Source organism: Eschrichtius robustus, chromosome 3 (genome assembly GCF_028021215.1).
Source record: "Eschrichtius robustus isolate mEscRob2 chromosome 3, mEscRob2.pri, whole genome shotgun sequence".
Taxonomy (NCBI): Eukaryota; Metazoa; Chordata; class Mammalia; order Artiodactyla; family Eschrichtiidae; genus Eschrichtius; species Eschrichtius robustus.
The window spans coordinates 43,660,685-43,681,303 of NC_090826.1; the positions used below are offsets into that span (position 1 = coordinate 43,660,685).

Below are 20,619 nucleotides of genomic sequence, written 5' to 3' on the forward strand. Positions count from 1 at the left end.
AAATGAACCTCTGCCCACATTGTGACCTAGTTAGTCTAGTGCTGAGTGTCTGTGAGTGGGGCCATCCATAGAGAACCCCAGGGGCATGCTTCCACCTTCACTGCAGGCAAGGAACAGCAGCAAATCAGCTGAGGGGAGACAGAGTATAACGGGGAAGCAGAGTGGGTGTGGTGCCACAATGAAGGGAGACCAGTACAGTGGGCCTTGCCTAGCATGAGCAGCTCTGCTGCAGCAGTGGCGGGGTATCCGAGAGACGGGTGTTCTTGGAGGTGCCCAGCAAGGAGGGGTCTGTGTCCAGCGTATCAGACATCTTGTCGCAAATGGCATCCACCAGACGTTCGAAGGCCTGCCTCACGCTGATGTTCTCCTTGGCGCTGGCTTCAAAGAAGTCAAACCCTGAGGATAGAAGAGAGATAGCAGTAAGGATCTTTCTCTTCCTTTTCATGCCCCCTGGCCAGAACACTCTGCATTAATATAGCCAGTGCTCAGGAGTAAAGCAAGGAGGCCTAATTCCACGGGCAGAGGATTCTGCCTCAAGGAGAGGCTACCGTACCGGGCAGGTATTACCTGCACCGGTTTTAGAGTCAGACGATCCTGGCTCTATCACTGACCAGCTGTGTAACCCTGGGCAAGTCACCTATTTTCTTTATGAATCAATTCCCTGGTTTATAAATTGGGATAATTTTATCTATCTCATAGAATTATTTCAAGGATTAAACAAGATGATGCATGTAAAGTGTATAGTCCTGTGCCTGATACAGGGAGGGTGTGTGTGTGTGTGTGTGATAATTAGGTGTTTTCTGAGAGTGACTACTTGACTATGTGTACACAGCACTTCAGCTTCCAAAGCATTGATCTCACCCATTATCTCATTTGATCCTCATGTCACCCCTGGGGGAAGGAGGGCTCAGGCAGACCCTCTCCATTTCACTAATGCCCACGCTGTGGCTCAGAGAAGTAAGCTGACCTGCCCAAGGGCACCAGTATAAGAAGCCCAAGCTTTGTCCTTTTTGACCAGGGCTTTCACTCCACTTACCCCTGCCTCTTACTCACCCCAGCCCGGGCAGTCTAGTCTGGGTCCTGGGAGACACTCCAAGATCCACACTGAATAAGCAGAGCTTCATTTGCTCTGTCTACTCACAGACACACAGAGTTATCTCCCCTCAGATGGGTTCTTCCTCCCTGAATTTCCAGGAATCACCCTGGATCTCTCGCTCTTCACACGGACCCAACAAATTGCCCAGGAAAAACTGCACCTGAAGGGTGAGACATTCTTGTCTGTTTTGCACCTTGAGATCCTTAAAGGTACTTTCTGTGACAATGAACAGAACTTGGCTGTCCCAGGAGACATGAGCAAAGCCCTCCTGATTCAGACAAAGCGGCTGCTTTCCAATTGAGGGTCTTGGCCAGGTTGATGGCAGCCCTTAGAAGCATAAGCCTCCATTCTCCATCACGTCCCTGCGCCGGCCTACTCCTTCCTCTTTCGTCTGTCCACCTTCCTCTTTCCCTTCCTTCTGAGTCCATCTTTATTTCTCCTCAAAAGCTTCCCTCTTCCCTTTTTTCCATGTTAGCTCCTTCTTTTCCCCTTATGTTTCTCATACTCCTTGGGATCCTTAATATTTATTGAGTGCCTACTATATGCCAGATGCTATGCTAGGAGCTTTACAGATATTGTCTTCCTTAATCCTCACAACAGCCTGTGGGGTAAATATAATCATCTCCAATTTATAAAAGAAAAATGAAGGCTCTAAGAGATTACCTAACTCACACAAGGTCACGTGACTGTGTTAGTGGAAACTGGTTTTAGATCTGGGTCTGGCTAGCTCCTACATCCATACATAGCCCTGCCTCCCGTTTCTTCACTTTTCTCCCTTTCACTTTCCTTTTTTTTTTTCCCTGATCATATCTTTTTCTTCCTTTACAAGTCTCTTTGGCCTCCTTTGCTTTTATCTGACTACCACAGTGTCTGAATCTGGGCAAGTCACTTCATCTTTCTGAATCACTTTAACCTCTCTGAGTCTCAGCCTCCTCGTTTGTCAAATAGGAATAATAACAGCGTCTTCCTGCCAAGAGCAATCCGGGAGGATTGAGCGAGACAATGGATAAATTGCTGTGCGAAGTTGCCTGTTATGATGACAGTTTCTTTCTGCTAGTCCTTCATCTGCTCCTCTCACTTCCTCTTCATCCCTTTCTCCCTCTTTTATCATCCTCTCACACAGAGGAGGGGGGTCTCTTTCCTCCTCCCTCCTTCTCCCTATTATCCCATTGTCCACAGAGAGGGCTGAAGCCCCCAGGTACAAACAGGGCTCCTCTTCCCCAGGCCACGCCAGCTTGAAGGCATTCACAATTCCTGCCAGCCCGCCTCTGGTTGACAGCCTCTCCTGTAGCCCATTTCCCGACCTGAGAAAGCAAGGTGCAGAAGTGCCTGCTAATGGAGGACATGTGATGAAGAAGGAAGCAGCTGCTGGCCCGCTGGCTCGTTATCCTCAGTCTGTAGAAACGCAGTTGGCTTAAGAGACCCCCCAGCATGTAGCTTTTCCTTAATGAATATCATAAACATTGACTCTCTGGCCTTTGACTGGTTTGTTACAAGTGACAGTGTTTGGGGAAGTGGGCGGAGTATGTTGCTTGCCTAGGAAAGGGGCAAACAGGTAAAGAAGTAAATAGGCTTAAACCATCAGTTTGGATGAAGATGGGGACACAGGTCAAGGCCAGGATCACCAATCCCTTCTGAGGAATTGGCACTGAGGGGAGGACGTGCCCCATTGCGCAGGTGGGCAGTGGGAAGAAGCCCAGAATTCAGACAGCCTGGATTTGAATATAGTCTCTGCCAGCTACCAGCTGTGTGACCTCAGGCAAATTGCCTAATTTCTCCCAGCCTCTGTATCCTCATCTGTAGAATGGGTGAATATCACCTACCTCATAGGGTGGTAATAAGAATTAAATGCACAAAAGTATGTGAAGTGGTTGGCATGTGGAATACATGACAATTCCCTTTCCCTTATGTTCCCAGCCCATCTGAGTCCCAGCTTCCTTGCCCCTCCATCAGTCCCCAGGGCCTTTGGGGAAAGCCTCTTTTTCTTCATCATTCAGGGCCAATCAATAAACCAGGTCTTTATTGAACATTAACTTTGTGCCAGGTCTTGCCTTGAGTGCCAGGGACAAGGGGAGACCAAATCCAATTGTGGAGAAAAGACACACTTATCAGAGTGTCAGTCCCTCACACGTTCATAGTCCTTAACGATTCCCAAATACAATTTTAAAACAACTTTGTTGTGGGGGGGGGGGGCAAGGCAAGGGTTATCACTTGTAATTTACAGATAGGGAAACTGAGGCTCAGGGATGGGGCATAAGCCAGGGCTCTATCCCTTATGCCCCCTTGTCTCACTCTCAGTTGGGACAGTGACAGAATACACTATAACCCAGGTAGAACAAACCAGAGGCTGTGCAGGAGTGCGGCAGAGGGAGAGAGTGGCAGGGGAGGAGAGGGAGAATAGGCTTCCAAAAGTTAGTGGTGATGGGTGTCTTTAAGGCCAGAACTGAGCAAAACTCTTCACCTGACTAACTTTTTCTTTAGGACTCAGCTTAGGTATGGCTTTGCATCCTCCTCTGTGCTTCCCTCTGCCACAGCACGTGTTACCCTGCATGGTGGAAGTCCATCTGACAAGGAGCTCCCCAAGCAGGGACCACATCATTCATCTGAGCTCCAGTACCAGCCAGAAGAGTAGGGGCTTGGTGAATGTTAACTGAATGAATGGACAGATGGATGCAGGAGACGGGAATGAGCGTGGAGGGTGTGGTTGAGGGGCTGTGGACAGTGGGGTTCATGAGAACTCATCCCAATAAGCACGGCAAACCCTGTGCTGGGCACTGGGGACACTGAAGTGAATCAGATGCGGTTCCTAACCTTGAGAAGCGGAGGTAGACACACTGACAGTGTGATAAATGCTGTAAGGGTGGGGAGCGAGGGAATTGTCATGGCACAGAAGAGGCACTTATCTGAGTCTGGGGCCCAGGGAAGGTTTCTTGGAGAAGCTGATTCCTAAGCAGATATCAGCTAGATAAAGATATGTGTGAGCACATGCATGTATAGGACACCAGGGCAGGGGAAACCGCATAAACACATATAATGGGACAAAAAACAGTCTTGGTATATCCCAGAATGACCACAGCAATTTGTTATCATTAGAGCAGTAAGGTCAAAGTGGTGACAGAAGAGGGAGTAAGTAACCAAACACGGAGAGCGCATATGTCAGGCCAAGGAGGTGTCACCACTGCCGTCTCAAAGATACCCAAGGTATGAGAACTCTGATTCAAGTAACTGGCGCGTGGCCCTGGCCAGCTCGTGGGTCTCTTTTGCTAGCAGAACAATCCCAAATGCACCTCCACCCAACGACTGTCAGACTCCTGGAAGGCTCTTCATTAGTAGGTCCAGATGGTAGCCTTTTCCTCAGGTTCGTTAGTGAGGAGTCGCAGGAGCTGAGAATCTAGAGAGCTCAGGAAGATGACAACCGATTAATCAGACTGTCCCCCCTGCCCCGTCCTTTCCTCCCTCTAATTGGCCTCAGGACGATGGAATTTCTGCTGCCTTGAATCGGGCCCAATTCTTAATTGAATCTGAGATGATTCCCACCCCCAAAATGCTCCTGTTTACCTATCTTGTCCAAAGGCAGCTGTCACAGCCCCACAGATTCCGCTGACTCTGTCCACACTGCCTGCTTCTGAATTTGACTTTAGAACTCTTTTCAGAAACTCACAACTAGCTAAACTTGCTTCTCCTCACCCTGAAACTGCCCCAGAACATTTCTCCTCTACTTTTATGTTCAAATCCCTTCTCTAGCCTGCTCTGATAACCTCCTCATCTCCATCTTGTATCAGTCTTCAACTCAAGCCCTTCTGGTCACTGATGATTTTGGCAAGGGATTCACTGTCTCCCTTTCCACCCAGGCTTGTACTCATTCTCAGGAACTTCGGGTTTCAGGTGGACAATCCATCCAACACCCTGGCTCTTAAATTTCTTAACCATCTCATTTCCAGCAACATTCTCTCCCGTTTTGTTTCTGCTATGCCCCTGTCCTTATAACTTGAGCTATTTTGACTTAGATTTGTGTCACTGGAACTCAAAGAGGTTTAATTAATCCAATATCCAGCCTCACTAGGTTAACACCCAAGATTCGGCATGGCTCAGCCTCTGTCCACTTCCCCAGCCTCATCTTCCTGGCTCACACCATGCTCCAGAAACATCGACACTCCCTTATTTGGTTTCTTTACTCGTGCTACTACTCTTTAGCTCCTACTCCTAATCCTCTTCATTACTCACCTGTGGAATCCCTGATTGCACAGAGCCTTCCCTTTCTCTTTCCGCCCCATCTCCACTGCTCAGAACATACAATGTACCTCTCCCCTAGACCCCCATGGCACCTGACACGATTGTTTCAGTCAGAATCCATCAGGAAAATGGGAACTGTTCTTAACATCTAAACTAGAGGGAACTGGTTATATGGGTGGTAGAAGAACTAAGAGGCCAAACAGAATACTGAAGAAACCCAGAGATTATTAACAGAAAAGAAAACTATTAATGGGGCCAAAGGAAGTTAAAACTGTGGGAGCAGGAGTCAGAGAAGAGGAGCAGCCTCTAACGGGGGAGCCTGCCAAGGGGTGGGGGAGACACACATGCAGGTTTTTCCCTTTTCCCCAACTCCCATCACTTGCCAGTGTCTCTCCTTGGCTAAACCTGGCCAGAAGCCACTGGCACAGGAGGCTGGGAAACACAGCCTGCGAAGGTCAACTTCCCAGGGGGCGGTTTCAAGAGAGAGACAGAGCTGGAGAAGGGTAAAGAATGATAGTAAACGGGACATTGAGATTATCTCTCTACTATTTTGTTTCCCTGGTCAATGAGCATCTTGAGAGCAGGGAACTTATTCACCTCTAGGGCACCAGGGTCCATCGTGTGTTCAGTGATTGTGGCAGACTGTTCACTGCCCTCCCTGTAGAAGATTTTATATTCCCACCCACTGCCAAGTGGCTTGCAGTGCCTCCTTGTGGGAGGAATATATCTCCCTTGTCAATCAACATCAGATCTCATCATGTAACTTGCTTTGGCCAATGGATGTGGGCAGACCAAGTCCCAACAGAAGCTTTGAGAGCCTTTGTGTGACTTAGGCATCTCAGATTGGATCTCAGAGTTGCAATGACATGGACAGAGCTGCAGCTGACTTGCAGCTGGCATGTAATGTGAGTGAGAAATAAACCTTTATTATCCAAGCTCCTGACTTGGGTTATGTGTTACCACAACATAATCTAAAGAATTCTCACCAACACTGGGACTGAGGGTGAAATTTCAAGAGAAACTACTGCAAGCTTTTGGGAAAACACCACTGGGTGATGATACAGTGGAAGCGTTAGGATTTTGAGTCTAAAGGCTGAGTTAGAGTACTGGACCTGCCACCTATGACCTGTGTGGCTTAGAAAAGTTACATAATCCTCAAGTGAAAAAAGAAAGACATGGAAGTGTGGCACAGCTCATTGCATGCAAGAAAACATAAATGGTATGAACACAGCTTCTTCAGTGTAATGGAGCTGAAGACAATGCCGCCTCCCAGACTAGGAGTGAGAGTGAGGGTCACAAGAGAATTGTTGTGAAAACACATTGTGAATCATAAGTCACTACACCAAGGTTAGTTAATCTCAATGTCAGCTAGGTCTTTGTTTCTCTGCATGAGGCTGAGTGATGCAAGGTTTCAATTCACCCCAATCCAAAAAACATTTATCAAGCACCTAAAATAAGCAAGGCCATGTACAAGGGTCTGTGGGGACTGAGTGATGAGTGGGGAATTGTGTGAATTGAAATCATGGAGTCAGAGGGATAGAGCTGAACAGACCTTCCCACTCAACTAATCCAAATCCCCTGTTTTTCAAAAGGGCAAAATTGAGACCCAGAAACAGGAAATAAGATGCTCAAGGTCACACAGTATATACTAGTGGCAGAAGCAGGATAAATCCTTCAGTCTCCAAACTCCTAGGCTGGTACTTTTCCCTCCACACCTCACTGAAGTGAGTGTTTATGTGTATGTTTCCAAACCACATTTTGAACAGGTTTCTCCTGCCCTTGTAGGCAGAAGTGCATTTCGCTTTTACTAGCATCCCTGGGCTCTAGTCTAGACCCATTCCCAGTCAGATCGAAGAAGAGACAAGGAGCCCCTTTCTGAGCGGCACAAAGAGGTAGAGGCCCTAACATGTCATGCTTCCTGGAATAGGAGTCCCTGAAACTTCTCTGCCCTCCCAAAGATCCACTTGCCTCAGCGACTCTACAGCCTCATCCATGTCCCAGGAACTTTGAGGATATAGAAGACCTGCTGCTACTCAAAGCTTTAATAAATGCTAGTTGCTTGCCATATCAGTAGTTCTGGCGGAGAGAGCTGAGAAACACTAAAAGAAAGGGAGTCCTGAAGAGGAATCCCATAAAGCAGAGAATGGCCCTACTGCACTGGCAAGCAGATCACTGAGACTTACTTAATAGTTGGTGTAGCAGAGGGTGAGGATGAGGAAGGCTGAGCATCCTCTCTCACTGCTCACACATATGATCACATCCTTGTGAAATTCTTGACATGGTCTGCAAGATCCTGCATGATCTGGCCCCTGCCCACCTCTCCACCCTCATCTCCCACTACTCTCCCCTTGACTAGTTAGTCCCTGCAACATGGTCTTTCAATCTCATGAGCATCTTCAGCTCTAAACTACATTAGGGCTGGTCTTGATGTGGAACACTCCCCTCCCCAACCCACCCTCAATCTTTGCCTAATTTTTTTCTGGTCCTTTAGTTCTCAGCTTAAGCGTTACTTTCTCAGAAGATCTTGACTCTCCATTCTAAAATTAGGTTTCTCTCTTTTTTACTTTCTTGATAGCACTTCCAGTGGACTTATGTTACTTTTATCTATCCACCATTCCTTCCTTTATGGAACTTCTACTTTAAACAACTGCGGTGGGACTATAGGTTACAATACTTGCCTCCCACGACCACTGGGACAGGCATGTGACTCACAGGTAGCCAATCACAGTCTTCCCTGAGATTGACATAAGGTGGTTGGGAGCAAGGATCCTCTTTTTGCAGAAGTTGGAAGATATGAATCTGGAGCTGCCATCATCCATCTTACTCCCCATTCAGAGTCTGACTATAGAAAGAGGCTGAAGGCATACACAAAGCTAAGAAATAGTGCAATTAAGTTGCACTCATAAGCTAATAAATTCTATTTTTTTAACTAAAGCTTGTTTGATTTGGGATTTTATCACTTGCCATAATGAGAGTCCTAAGTCAAATAGAACTTAGCACAATTTTTAACAGCTTTATTGAGATATAATTCACATACCATACAATTCACCCATTTACACAATTTTTAATTATATATTTATTTGTATAATTATTTGTTTAATGTTTCTTTCCCCCATTAGTTCCGTGACAGTAAGAATCACAGCTAAGTGTCAAGATAAAACCTGGCTCAGAGCATGTGCTCAATAAATATTTTTCAATAAACAAATGTACGAGTGAATGAGTATCTGTCCTGTGCTGGGTGGCTGGGATAATGAAAAAAAATTTTAGACATAACCCCTGTTACTGCTGAGGTCTACCAAGAGAGACAGACATGTAAATAGGCAAGTTCTGGTAAGCAGTAGAGGAAAGCTCAGGAAGTCGTGTAGGACTGAGATGGGTTACCTTGACCTACCCAAATCTAACCAATTCATTAAGGCCCTCTTTAAGTACCTTCCTAAACCCTGTAGTAAGAATTAATCTCACTTCCATCTGTTTTCCTACATAAATTAGATAGATCTTTATTGGCTCTACCACTTCCTAATTGTGTAACCTTGAGCAAGAGCCTAATTTTTCAGAGTATTGAACATGACCTACCTTGAAGACTTATAGTGAGAATTAAATGAGATAATTAACGCAAAGCATTTCATATAATGCCTGGCTCAACATATATCAGCCATTATTACGATATTTGCTGTATAGTGAGGTTAAGTGGTTAGAAGCACAGGCTCTGGAGCCAGACTACTGCTTGAGTTCAAATTCTGACTCTACTTGTTACTAGCTGTGTGACCTTAAGCAAGTTACTCAACTTCTCTGTGCCTCAGTTTTCTCATCTGTTAAAAGAACAACTTGGGGCTTCCCTGGTGGCGCAGCGGTTGAGAATCTGCCTGCCAATGCAGGGGACACGGGTTCGAGCCCTGGTCTGGGAAGATCCCACATGCCACGGAGCAACTGGGCCCATGAGCCACGATTACTGAGCCTGCGCGTCTGGAGCCTATGCTCCGCAACAAGAGAGGCCGCGATAGTGAGAGGCCCGCGCACCGCGAGGAAGAGAGGCCCCCACTTGCCACAACTAGAGAAAGCCCTCGCACAGAAACGAAGACCCAACACAGCCAAAAATAAATAAATTTAAAAAATAATCTGTTTGTACTTTAAAAAAAAAAAAAAAAAGAACTTGGATATAAGAAAAGTACCTATCTCAGAGGGTTCTAGGGGGATTAAGTTACATGAGTAATACTTTAAACACTTAGAATAGGGCCTGACACATGGTACACACCTAATAAATGTTTAACTAACACACCTTTTTAAAATGCTAGTCATAAGGGTCTGGCATGCTGGCTATATTTTTTCCAAATATAAAATTAACTCACCTTTTAAAAACTTAGTCTTGTTTAACTTTAAGGGCTTGACATGCTGATTATATATTTTTTCTAATACACACCAAAATATATACATAAAATCATCTTGCACACTTCCAGTGACATGAATCTCCCGCTTGGGGAAGCATTACTCTAGACTCACACAATCCAATGATTTATGGCTCCCTAAACACAGAGTGCTGTTCCTTGCCTTTGCCACTGTTATTCCCCCGCCTGGAATGTCCTTGCCTTTCTTTCTCACTTGGCTGCTTCTACTTGTCTTCAAGACTCAGCGTGGGCGTCATGTTCTCTGACCCCAACTGAATAGGTGCCTCCTCTGTGCTCCCACAACCCCGGCACATCCCCCTATCACAACACTGATCACCAGGCGGATCACTGTTTCTGTCTCAGACCAGAGAACATAGCCTATTTCACAGCACAGTACTTGGCATGGAGTAGGAGCTCAGGAAGTCGTAATTAGAATGAAGTAAAATGAAGTAGCCAAATACTTGACTCCGTAAAATTTTAATCAAAACATAGTCATGCAGTGTTTACTCACTGCCAGGCCATTTGCCAGGCACAGTGGGTATAAAGATAAACAAGACTCATTTCCTGTCCTCATGGAGCTTTCTGGAGACAAATATGGAAACAAGCGCACCCAAGTGTGATGGGTACTCTGCCTGTCGCATGTACGGGGTACGCTAAGTGGGGGCACAAAGAAAAAAGCTGGGGGAATACGGAAGAGGCTTCAGAGCAGTGAAGATGTTCTGAAAGCTGAGTGGGCTTTCAACAGCTGGATAAAAGTAGGGGATGGGGAGTAGAAAAGAGCCTTTCAAACAGATGGCACATCATTGATCCAGGGAGAGCGCTGGGAGTCTCAGGGAAGGCAGGCTGAAGACATAAAGAGATAGCCTGAGGTCACCCATGTGAGGGCTTCGCCACATGCTTACTGTTCTGTGAACTATCAGAATGGGGAGAGGCACATTCTGGACCCTGAGAACCTCTGTGATGGGGCAAGAACCATCAAGAGCCAAATGGCCCAACCTCCGTGTTTATTAAGCACCTACAGTGTGTTAATTTCTATTCCAGGCCACACTGGAGAACAGGAGAGGGAAGAAAGAAGTATAGGACACTCTCCTATACATCTACTCATAATACACATAACACAAATATATATAAGACACAATTCTCACTTGTATATTATACAGTTTTCCCACCTACCAGCCCAAATATCTGTACTTCAGAAACTGGCAGAGAATATAACTTTAAACTCCCTATTCCTCAATACTTACAGCACCTAGGTTGTAAGAAATACTTTGGGAGACTGGCTAAAAGCTAAGCAGTACGCTCATTCTTCTAGAAGAAGACTTCTCTAAGGTGATCCTACATTGAACCCCAATACAGAAAAGAAAAGAAAAAAAGGAAGAAAAGAAAGGCTGCTCTTTTAAGCAAGTGTAGGTAGGTGTCCTGCTGTGCAGTCACTGAGACACATCTGAGGCACCTGGGTCTCAGTGGAGCACAAGGATCAAGGTGCTCTAACCTTGGAAAAAGTCAGAGCATCACTGAGCTGCATGCTTAAGCCACGTTGTCTCATCCCTCATACAATTACTTTTGCCGTGAATTGTATTTTGGTAACAAAGCATCAGTTTACATTGAGAAAAATTGTAAGACACAGCCTACGATGTTCAGTGTTGTAGTTGCTATAAGGCGTGTTTGATATTAAGGACATTGTCGCATTCAGCATATAGAGTCTGCTCTACAGTTCCCAGTGGAGAGCAGTGTTTCTCTGGAATAATGGATTTGTCTTCATCTTAAGGACCATCTCTGAACCATGTAACTGATTATGTTTCCCTCTTTGCAATGGTTGCTGGGAAGCTCAAAGCAAATATTTTGGCCCAACTCTTGTACATGCCCAAAAACTTATAAAATATACACTTATCTCACCCTTGGCCTCCCCTTATATTCTCCTACACTTGCTTTCCCTTTGCTTCAATTGTCTCACTTATTTCTTTTATTGATGTATTGATACTATGATGATTTTTATAGGATACCTCAAATCCTTTGTGGAAGGAGCTGGTTAAAAAAAAGATTTCATAAATTTACATTTTATTTATACATTCAAGGACCTCCCTGGTGGCACACTGGTTAAGAATCCGCCTGCCAGTGCAGGGGACATGGGTTCGATCCCTGGTCCTGGAAGATCTCACATGCTGCGGAGCAACTAAGCCCGTGCACCACAACTACTGAGCCTGCACTCTAGAGCCTGCGAGCCACAACTACTGAGTCCGCGTACCACAACTACTGAAGCCCGTGCACCTAGAGCCCATGCTCCACAACAAGAGAATCCACCGCAAGAAGAAGCCTGAGCACCGCAACGAAGAGTAGCCCCCGCTCACCGCAACTAGAGAAAGCCCGTGTGCAGCAACGAAGACCCAATGCAGCCAAAAATAAATAAATCTATAAAAAAATTATTTATACATTCAATGTAACAAAATGTACATGTATCATAAATAATGAATACCTAGAATTCACTAGCACAAAGCCCATATGTACATCACACAAATATGAAACAATACACACAGAGCACATATGCACATGATTCACAATCACAGCACATCCTTAATGTCACAAATACAAACACACACACACCTGTCCTCTCCATTTGCCCCACTCCCATGCACAAACACGTGTCGTGCACATACCAAGCTGCTCTGCGAGGAGCCGGCCCTTCTCGGTGGGAACAACCCTCTCTTCCTCCATGTCACACTTGTTCCCCACCAGGATGACCTGCGCATTGTCCCAGGAGTAGGTCTTGATCTGAGTAGCCCTAAAGAGAGACAGAGAGATGACAGTGTTAATGACATCCTCCTAGGCTGGAAAGGACCCTGCAAAGCTCACAGAAGCCCCTTCAGTGGGGTTCGCAACACACGAGATACTGTCAACTAATTCAGCCTGGGACAGTCAGACCTCTGCTCCTGCTGGCTGTCACAGATGCTGACCCTTAAGCCCTGGCTGCAAACTTCACTCAGCTATTTGGAGTCCACCTCTAATGCCCTCTCCTCACAGGGCAGACAGCTCTTTCTAAAACATCTATCAGATGATTCGTCCTTTCTTAAAAGCCTTCTCCGGTCCCTGGACTAGCTAAGCGATGAAGTCTAGATCCCTCAGTTAGGCGTTCAAGACCATTCCCATCCTGTCTCTCCAGCCTCATCACCCTTCCTCTCACTTCACAAACCTCACCCATTCCTCAAAGGCTCTTCCATGGCATGTGCCTTTGCCTTCCCCACACTAAGTCATCCTCCAAGGCCCAGGGCTGATCCCCCAGTTGCCTGGGGGAGCGAGCCTTCTCAAGCTTCCCCTGGCCCAGCAAGCCTCTCCCTCCTCCTCTGTGATTCATAAATCTTCACTGAGGCCTTAGATCATTATTATTTGTAGAAACCAAAATGTCAGCAGTGGTTTCCTTCACATAGGATGATTATGAAATTTTATTTATTTATTTATTTTTGGCTGCGTTGGGTCTTCATTGCTGCGTGCGGGCTTTCTCTAGTTGTGGCGAGCGGGAGCTACTCTTCACTGCTGTGCGCGGGCTTCTCATTGTGGTGGCTTCTCTTGCTGTGGAGCATGGGCTCTAGGCGCGCAGGCTTCAGTAGTTGTGGCATGCAGGCTCAGTAGTTGTGGCTTGCAGGCTCTAGAGCGCAGGCTCAGTAGTTGTGGTGCACGGGCTTAGCTGCTCCGTGGCATGTGGGATCTTCCCAGACCAGGGATCGAACCCGTGTCCCCTGCATTGCCAGGCAGATTCTCAACCACTGCGTCACCACGGAAGTCCCAAAACTTTAAAAAAATACTTTACTTTTCAAAATTTTGAAAGTGAGCATGTATTACTCTTATAATGAGAAACAAACTTTTAAACAGAAGAAATAAAATCAGACCTTTTTATTGAGGAGACATCTTTTTGTGGAGTTGGCCTAACTCTGTCTCCAGATACCTCATCAGGTAGAAACAATTACCTCCCCTTTTGTTCCCCTACTCTTTTTTGTGGCACCTGTCACATTTGGCTGAATTTATCTGTCTCTCCTTGAGGGCAGGGACAGGCTTATTCATCTTTGGGGTGCCAACCCCCAGCATAGAGCACAGAGAGAAGAAGTCATTGATTGTCTGATGAAGGAAGAAGCCAGCAAATGGTTGATCCTGAAGCAGATCTAAATAAAATCTGACCCTATCCTGACACTGACACTCAATCTAACTCAACCCTAACTGCAACCTGGACCTATTGCCTGCTCCTAAAGCTGATCTCACCACCAATCTTCTCTTTAAGGGTGAAAAGCCACTCCCTCAAAGGATGGATTTTACTCAACCACCATTTGTGGTAAACCGACAGAGAGCCAGGTTCTGTGCTGGGTACTGGGGCTTAGATGGCAGGTGGGTGCTAGGCTGGGACCAAGTTTCCCAGAGGTAAAACTAAAGGCCAGAGCTTGGGAAAGATAGACATTCAGTCCTCAGCTTCAAGACAGGTACCTGGAGCCAACTCCCCAAGTCTCCCATGCCACTCTTCTGTCATCTTCCTCCCTCCTCCCACCATCATCCTGGCTCAGCTCCCAGATTAGCAACTTAGGTTATTCTTGGAGGAATCGTCACCAGGTGTTAAAGTCACTGTGTCCCTGAGGCAGAATGAACAGGGACTGATGGAGAGAGGGAAGGAGGTCAAGGCCGACAGGAAATGGGCAGTGTGGAGATACTTAAAGAAAGAGCTAATCACTTCGTGGTGGGAGGTGGTGGGGAAAGATGGAGACATGGGAGGAGGAGAGAAAAATCATGACTGGAGGGAAGAGAGGGAACAAGAAAGGAAAAAAGCAGGAGAAAAAAGAGGCATAAAGAGAGAGGAAGAGAAAAAAGAGGGAGGAAAGGAGAAAAAAGGAAGGTGGAGAGAAGGACTTGTTAAAAGGAAAGGGGGAGAAAGGAGGAAGAAGGGGATGACCAACAGACTAAGAAGGACCACACATGAGTGACAGGCATGCGGTGGCACCCTAGACTGCTGCTCAGAACTCGGGGGGTGGGCGGGGAGAACGTGGCAAGCAGCCTGCAAGGTCACTCCCAGCTCAAGGCTCCAAGGCACCAACAGGGCTGCACATAGTCATGACAACTGTTCCTTGGGAGGTGGGACGTCTTCAAAGGGTAGCTGTTGGGCAAAGAAGAGTAGGAGACAAGCTTGGCACTGGCCCGCACTGCTGCTGTGTGCCCAGCCTACTCAGCCTCTCTGATTGTGAAGAAGAGCCAGGCACACACACTCCATCTTTCCCATCCTTTCCACTGATTAGGGGCACCGGGTCCTGGCCCTCTGTCTCACCTGCCCTTCCTCTCGTGCTCCCTTCTCCCTGTGAGTAATGCTCCAGGAAGAAAGATGTACGTTGCTCAGAGGTTATACCTCTGGGGAACTGTGCCGATTTCTATCGTATCAAGATATTGAATCTTTATGAATTTGGACCCCCGGCTCAGGGATAAACTTTATAGGGAAGCAATATGTGGATTCACTTAGCACTATGTCCAGAATGATCTCTCTAAAACACTAATTTGAACCTTTTGTTTCCCTGTTCAAATGTCCTCACCTACCAGATAAAATCCAAATCCCTCACCCACCCCAGCACACAAAATCCTTCATGACCTCTGCTCTTCTTACCCTCTCACCTACCTTCTTGTTTTTGCACATCTGTACTCTTTTTCTGGAACCTTCTTACCCATTTGTCCCTCTGGCTAACTCCTGTTCATCTTTCAAAACGCAGCATATGTGTCAGCAATTCCAGGACAACTTCCCTGACTTCCCAGGCTGGGTCAGAGCCCTCCGCTGGGTTCCCACAGCCCTGGTGCCACTCTCATCACTGCACCTGTCACATGATATTTTCATTGCCTGCTCACTGATCTGTCCTCACCTCTCACTGTGAACTTTTTGAGGACAGGAGCTATGTCTGATTCATTCGAGTTTCCCTGGCACATAGCACAGAGCCTAGTACATACTAGGTTTTCATGAACAGTTTGATGAGTGGGTGAATGGACGAATCTCATACCAGTCTTGGACAGCATTAAAGGATTCCTCATTGGTGACGTCATACATCAGGATGAAGCCCATGGCTCCACGGTAATAAGCTGTGGTGATGGTCCGGTACCGCTCCTGCCCAGCCGTGTCCTGGGTGGGAAAAGGAAAGAGTCAGCCTCCTAGAAAGTCTGCTTTGTTTCTAAAGAGTCCCCAGGACAATTAAAATCATCTAAAGTATATTTAAGGAGCACCTATTATGTATCTTGTATTGTACTTGGTGACTAGAATAAAATGGTTTTTGAAACCTCATAGAAATTAATAAGAAGATAATTAAAATCCCAATAGAAAAATGAGCAGGAGTAAAGAACAATTCACAGAAGAAATGTAAATGGATAATTATTATATTAATAGGTTTTAACCTTATTTTTAATTATAATTCCCATTATAGTTGAGGATGCAGTGAGACGTATAACCTCATACCTTGCTTGTGGGAGTGACACTTGGTTCAATCTTTCTGGTAATCAATTTGGAAGTCCCAAGAGCATTAAAAATAGTTGTACCTTTGAACTAGAAATTTTTCCTTCTAAAAACTTTTTCTACAAAAATAGAATATCAGACAAATATTTATGCACAAAAATGTTTCTTACAACTTTATTTAGACATTGAAAAACTAGCATCAACCTATATATTCAACAATAGGAGAATGGTTAAAATACAAGATTTTTAATGTGTTTATTTATATAAGAATATTTATTATAATGGAACAATGCTTGTAAGTGTGATATAATGTCAGTTTCATAACTATATATGCAGAGAAGAAAACTGGAAAGAAACACATCAAAAGGTTAATAGTGATTATCTCTGTATGAGAGATAAGAATTACCAGGATTTTCATTTTCTTCAGGTATTTTTATTTTCTCCATGCTAAGCATGTATTACTTATATAAGGAGAAACAAATAAACATTTTTACTAAAAAAAGATGAAGACAATTCTTTATCTCAAGCAGCTCACAGTCTAGTTGGAAAGACAAACATGAAAGCAAGATAAGCCAAGCCCCACAACAAAGTGTTACTGGAGTACACTGGGATGCTTCACAATGTCCACACGGTCCTTACGTGAGAGACCAGCCGGTCTTCTCTGAATCATTAGTTTTAGATGTGTGATACTTGAGCACGTATAAAACATTTCCTCATATATTATCTTATTTAAATTTTATAATAATCTCTATGAGGTAGGGATCAGTATTTACATTTTGTAGTTGAGAATGCAAAAATGAAGAGAGGGTAAGTGATTTTTCCAAGGTCACAAAGCTGGCGACAAAAGCTACGCCTTAAATCTAGGACTTCTGATTCCAAGTCCAATGCACATACCATTATACCTCAATCAATGAAAGATTTATCCACAGGCATTTACTGAACACTATCCATAATGACAATAAAAACAAATAGGGACTTCCCTGGTGGTCCAGTGGGTAAGATTCCATGCTCCCAACGCAGGGGGCCTGGGTTCGATCCCTGGTCAGGGAACTAGATCCCGCATGCATGCTGCAACTAAGAAGTCCACATGCTGCAACTAAGAGTCACATGCCGCAACTAAGAAATCTGCATGCCACAACTAAGAAGCCTGTATGCGGGACTTCCCTGGTGGCACAGTAGTTAAGAATCCGCCTTCCAATACAGGGGACATGGGTTTGAGCCCTGGTCCAGGAAGATCCCACATGCTGTGGAGCAACGAAGCCCGTGCGCCACAACTACCGAGCCTGCGCTCTAGAGCCCGCGAGCCACAACTACTGAGCCTGCATGCCACAACTACTGAAGCCCGTGCACCTAGAGCCCGTGCTCTGCAACAAGAGAAGCCACCGCAATGAGAAGCCCGTGCACCACAAAGAAGAATAGCCCCAGCTCACTGCAACTAGAGAAAGCCCGTGTGCAGCAACGAAGACCCAAAGCAGCCAAAAATAAATTAATTAATTTAAAAAATTAAAAAAAAAAAGAAGCCTGCATGCCACAACTAAGACCCAGCACAGCCTAAATAAATAAACAAATAAATAAATGGTTAAAAAAGTAAAAACAAATAATGAGAACAGTAAGAATTATAACCTGCCATTAATTGTACATATGTTGCACCTGTTATCCACAAACTTTAGAAAAACCCTGTAGGGTACATATTATTACTCCCATTTTACAGATGAGAAAACTGAAGTTCAGAGAGATTGCCCATCAAATGTAAGAATTGGGATTCAAAACAAGTATGTCTGACTCCTACACCCATTATAGTATATTGCCTTGGCTATGAACCATACTTTGTGTGACACAGAAATGGAACAAGGACCATCCTTGCCCTAAGGAAGCCTCAGTAAAAGTAAAGAGGTGGCTAAGACAGACCACTGAACTCATAATTAGCGATTGTGGCAGTATGTCATCAGTACCAGGTATGTGGCATAAAGAAAATGTGTCACACAGTCAGATAAGGTAGAAACATGGTGGTTTTAGGTAGTTATGGAAGATGTCAAAGCAGAGATAGTGTACCAGTTAGGGTAGACTGGGTTATTCAATAATACGCAATCTCAAAATCTCAGCAGCTTCAAAAACAAGGTTTTATTTTTCACTATTTTTACATATCCATCAAGGGTCGGCTGGGTGCTCTGCTTTTTGTCTTCCTCATTCCAGGATAAAGAGTGACAGGGTGGCTACGAGAGGGAAAGAAAGTGTATGAGTCATGTGTTGGCTCTTCCACTTTTCACATTCACTGGCCAAAGCAAGTCACATGCCTATACCCAAGAAAGCACAATCCTATAATACGCCCAGGAGGAGAATGGGAAATGTGGTAGATGGCATAACCACTCCCATGGATAGATTCTGTACCAAGCCCAGGAGCATTACCTACAGATGTGCTTACTTGGTAACAGAAGGAGGACAACAGGGATTTTCCGAAAGAAGAATTTTCCAAGCAGAGAAGTGAAGGAAAGTTATTTTGGCAGAAGGAAGATTTTTTTTCCAGTGACTACTCCAGAAGAACTTAAGGAACGGTGGGAAATGAGTAGGAGATGAAGCTAGAAAGAGCTTTGAATGCCGTGCTATGGAGTTTGAGCTTGATCTTTTTAGGATCAAAGATTTTGAGACAGGAGATTAACATGACTGGATGTGAACTTTAGAAAGATCACTCTGACTCTGATGTGGAGAATGAACTGGAGGAAGTAGAGATGGGAGGCAGGAAGGCTGGTTGGTTAGATCTTTGCAGTGGTTCGGGTGCGACCTAAGACGGATTTGAACTACAGTGGTAGCAATGGGGATGGAGTAGAAATAGACTCAAGAGGTATTTAAGAGGTGAATTACAGGGCATGATGACAGATAGGTTTTGTTTCTGACAGGGCTCAGTTTCTTCATGTCCTGAGCAATTCAGCTCTGACCCAGACTTGCACATTACTCAGCAAAACAAAATCTGCATTTAACACACCCACCATCCTTGGAGAGCATAGGAATCACCATCTTCTGTTTGTTGAGCAGGTTTTTGGGTGTCTTACTCGTTACCTCAAGCAGCCTATCAGAGTATTCCTTCTGACCACATACAGTACTTCTCCCTAAGAGTTCTAGCAAACAGAATTTTATCCAGCTTATGAATGGGTGAGTGGATGAATGAATTAAAGAATGAATGAAGAGATAGATGATTGAGTGAGTGAGTGAGTGAGTGAGAGTGAGTGAGTAAACATCTAACACAGGAATCTTAGGCACTAATATTAGAGAAATATTCACTGTCTGCCATATCTCACAAAAGCTCTGTGTGTGTGTGTACCTATGAAACACTGCAGCAGAATTTGATCCTCCCCTCCCACGCTCTTACCTCTGCTTCCTGAGCTCCTCAGAGCTAACACAACACATGAGACTCCTCCCTCCAATCTATAGGCTCAGACCCTAAATCTTGTCCTGTAGGGTTTAGGATTAAGCCACCTGTCCAGACTGGTGATCTAAAGGCCCAGGCAGGATTTCTGAGCAACTGCACTGCCAGCAGTTCTCATCTCTTCTCATTCCACCTGCATTATACCACTTCTCTATGAGAGTTTCTAGTCTCTTATCTCTGCCTGGAGCCTGGCCCTGTGCCCCAGTTCTTTGACAAAGAATCCTGCCACCCAACTGATGCCCAATTAATTGGAAATCCTGGTATAGAATAATAAATGAGCTTGGACATAGAATCAGTTTCACCTCTGTACTCCCAGTGCCTAGCACAGGGCTATGCACACAGTAGGGATTCAATCACCACCTTGTTAAACAAAAAGGCCATATAGTTTTAAGGTTAGGAGCATGGTCTCTGGAATTAGACTTCTGGGTGTAAACCCCTCTTTTAGCATTTACTATGTGACAATGGTAGGCAGCCTCTAAAATGGCTCCCAATGATTGCTGTCTCCTGGTATTCATGCTCTTGGGTAATCCCCTCCTGGGGCCATTTTCCTTTCGGGGCCTTAGTTTCTTCATTTATAAAACGGGAATAATAACAATACCTATTTCACAAAGTTATCGTGAAGATTAAGAACGTTATTATATCTAAAATGCTTGGAACAGTTCCTGATACAGAGTAAATGCCACTTAGGCGTTATTTTTGTACTTCCACAGTCAGCCCCAGGAGCAGGGCCGGCTTCCCAGGGTCTGCCCAACAGGAGTGAATGAGTCTCATGCCATGTGCCACTTCCTTCTCATTCAAACCTGCCCAGGGCTGCCTCCACCCAGGGTCTCAATATGATGCTTCCCTCAAGGAGCAGAAAGTGGCCAGACAGAAAGAGAATGGATGAGTTAAGAGTTGAGCAGGCTTTGGACTTCCCTGGTGGTGCAGTGGTTGAGAATCTGCCTGCCAATGCAGGGGACACGGGTTCCATCCCTGGTCCAGGAAGATCCCACATGCCGCGGAGCAACTAAGCCCGTGCACCACAACTACT

At 45.3% G+C, this 20,619-nt stretch overlaps 1 protein-coding gene across 1 annotated transcript in view; it reads right to left on the reverse strand.

The window, feature by feature from the left end:
* Positions 1-208: 208 nt before the first annotated feature.
* The window catches only part of RAB3B (RAB3B, member RAS oncogene family), a 50,671-nt gene continuing 30,260 nt past the window's right edge, over positions 209-20,619 (reverse strand). Inside the window, exons 2-4 of the mRNA XM_068537970.1 lie at positions 15,723-15,841; positions 12,366-12,490; positions 209-396 (exon numbers count right to left, since the gene is read on the reverse strand). Coding sequence (XP_068394071.1) covers positions 209-396; positions 12,366-12,490; positions 15,723-15,841 — 432 coding nt within the window. The remainder of the gene's footprint in view (positions 397-12,365; positions 12,491-15,722; positions 15,842-20,619) is intronic.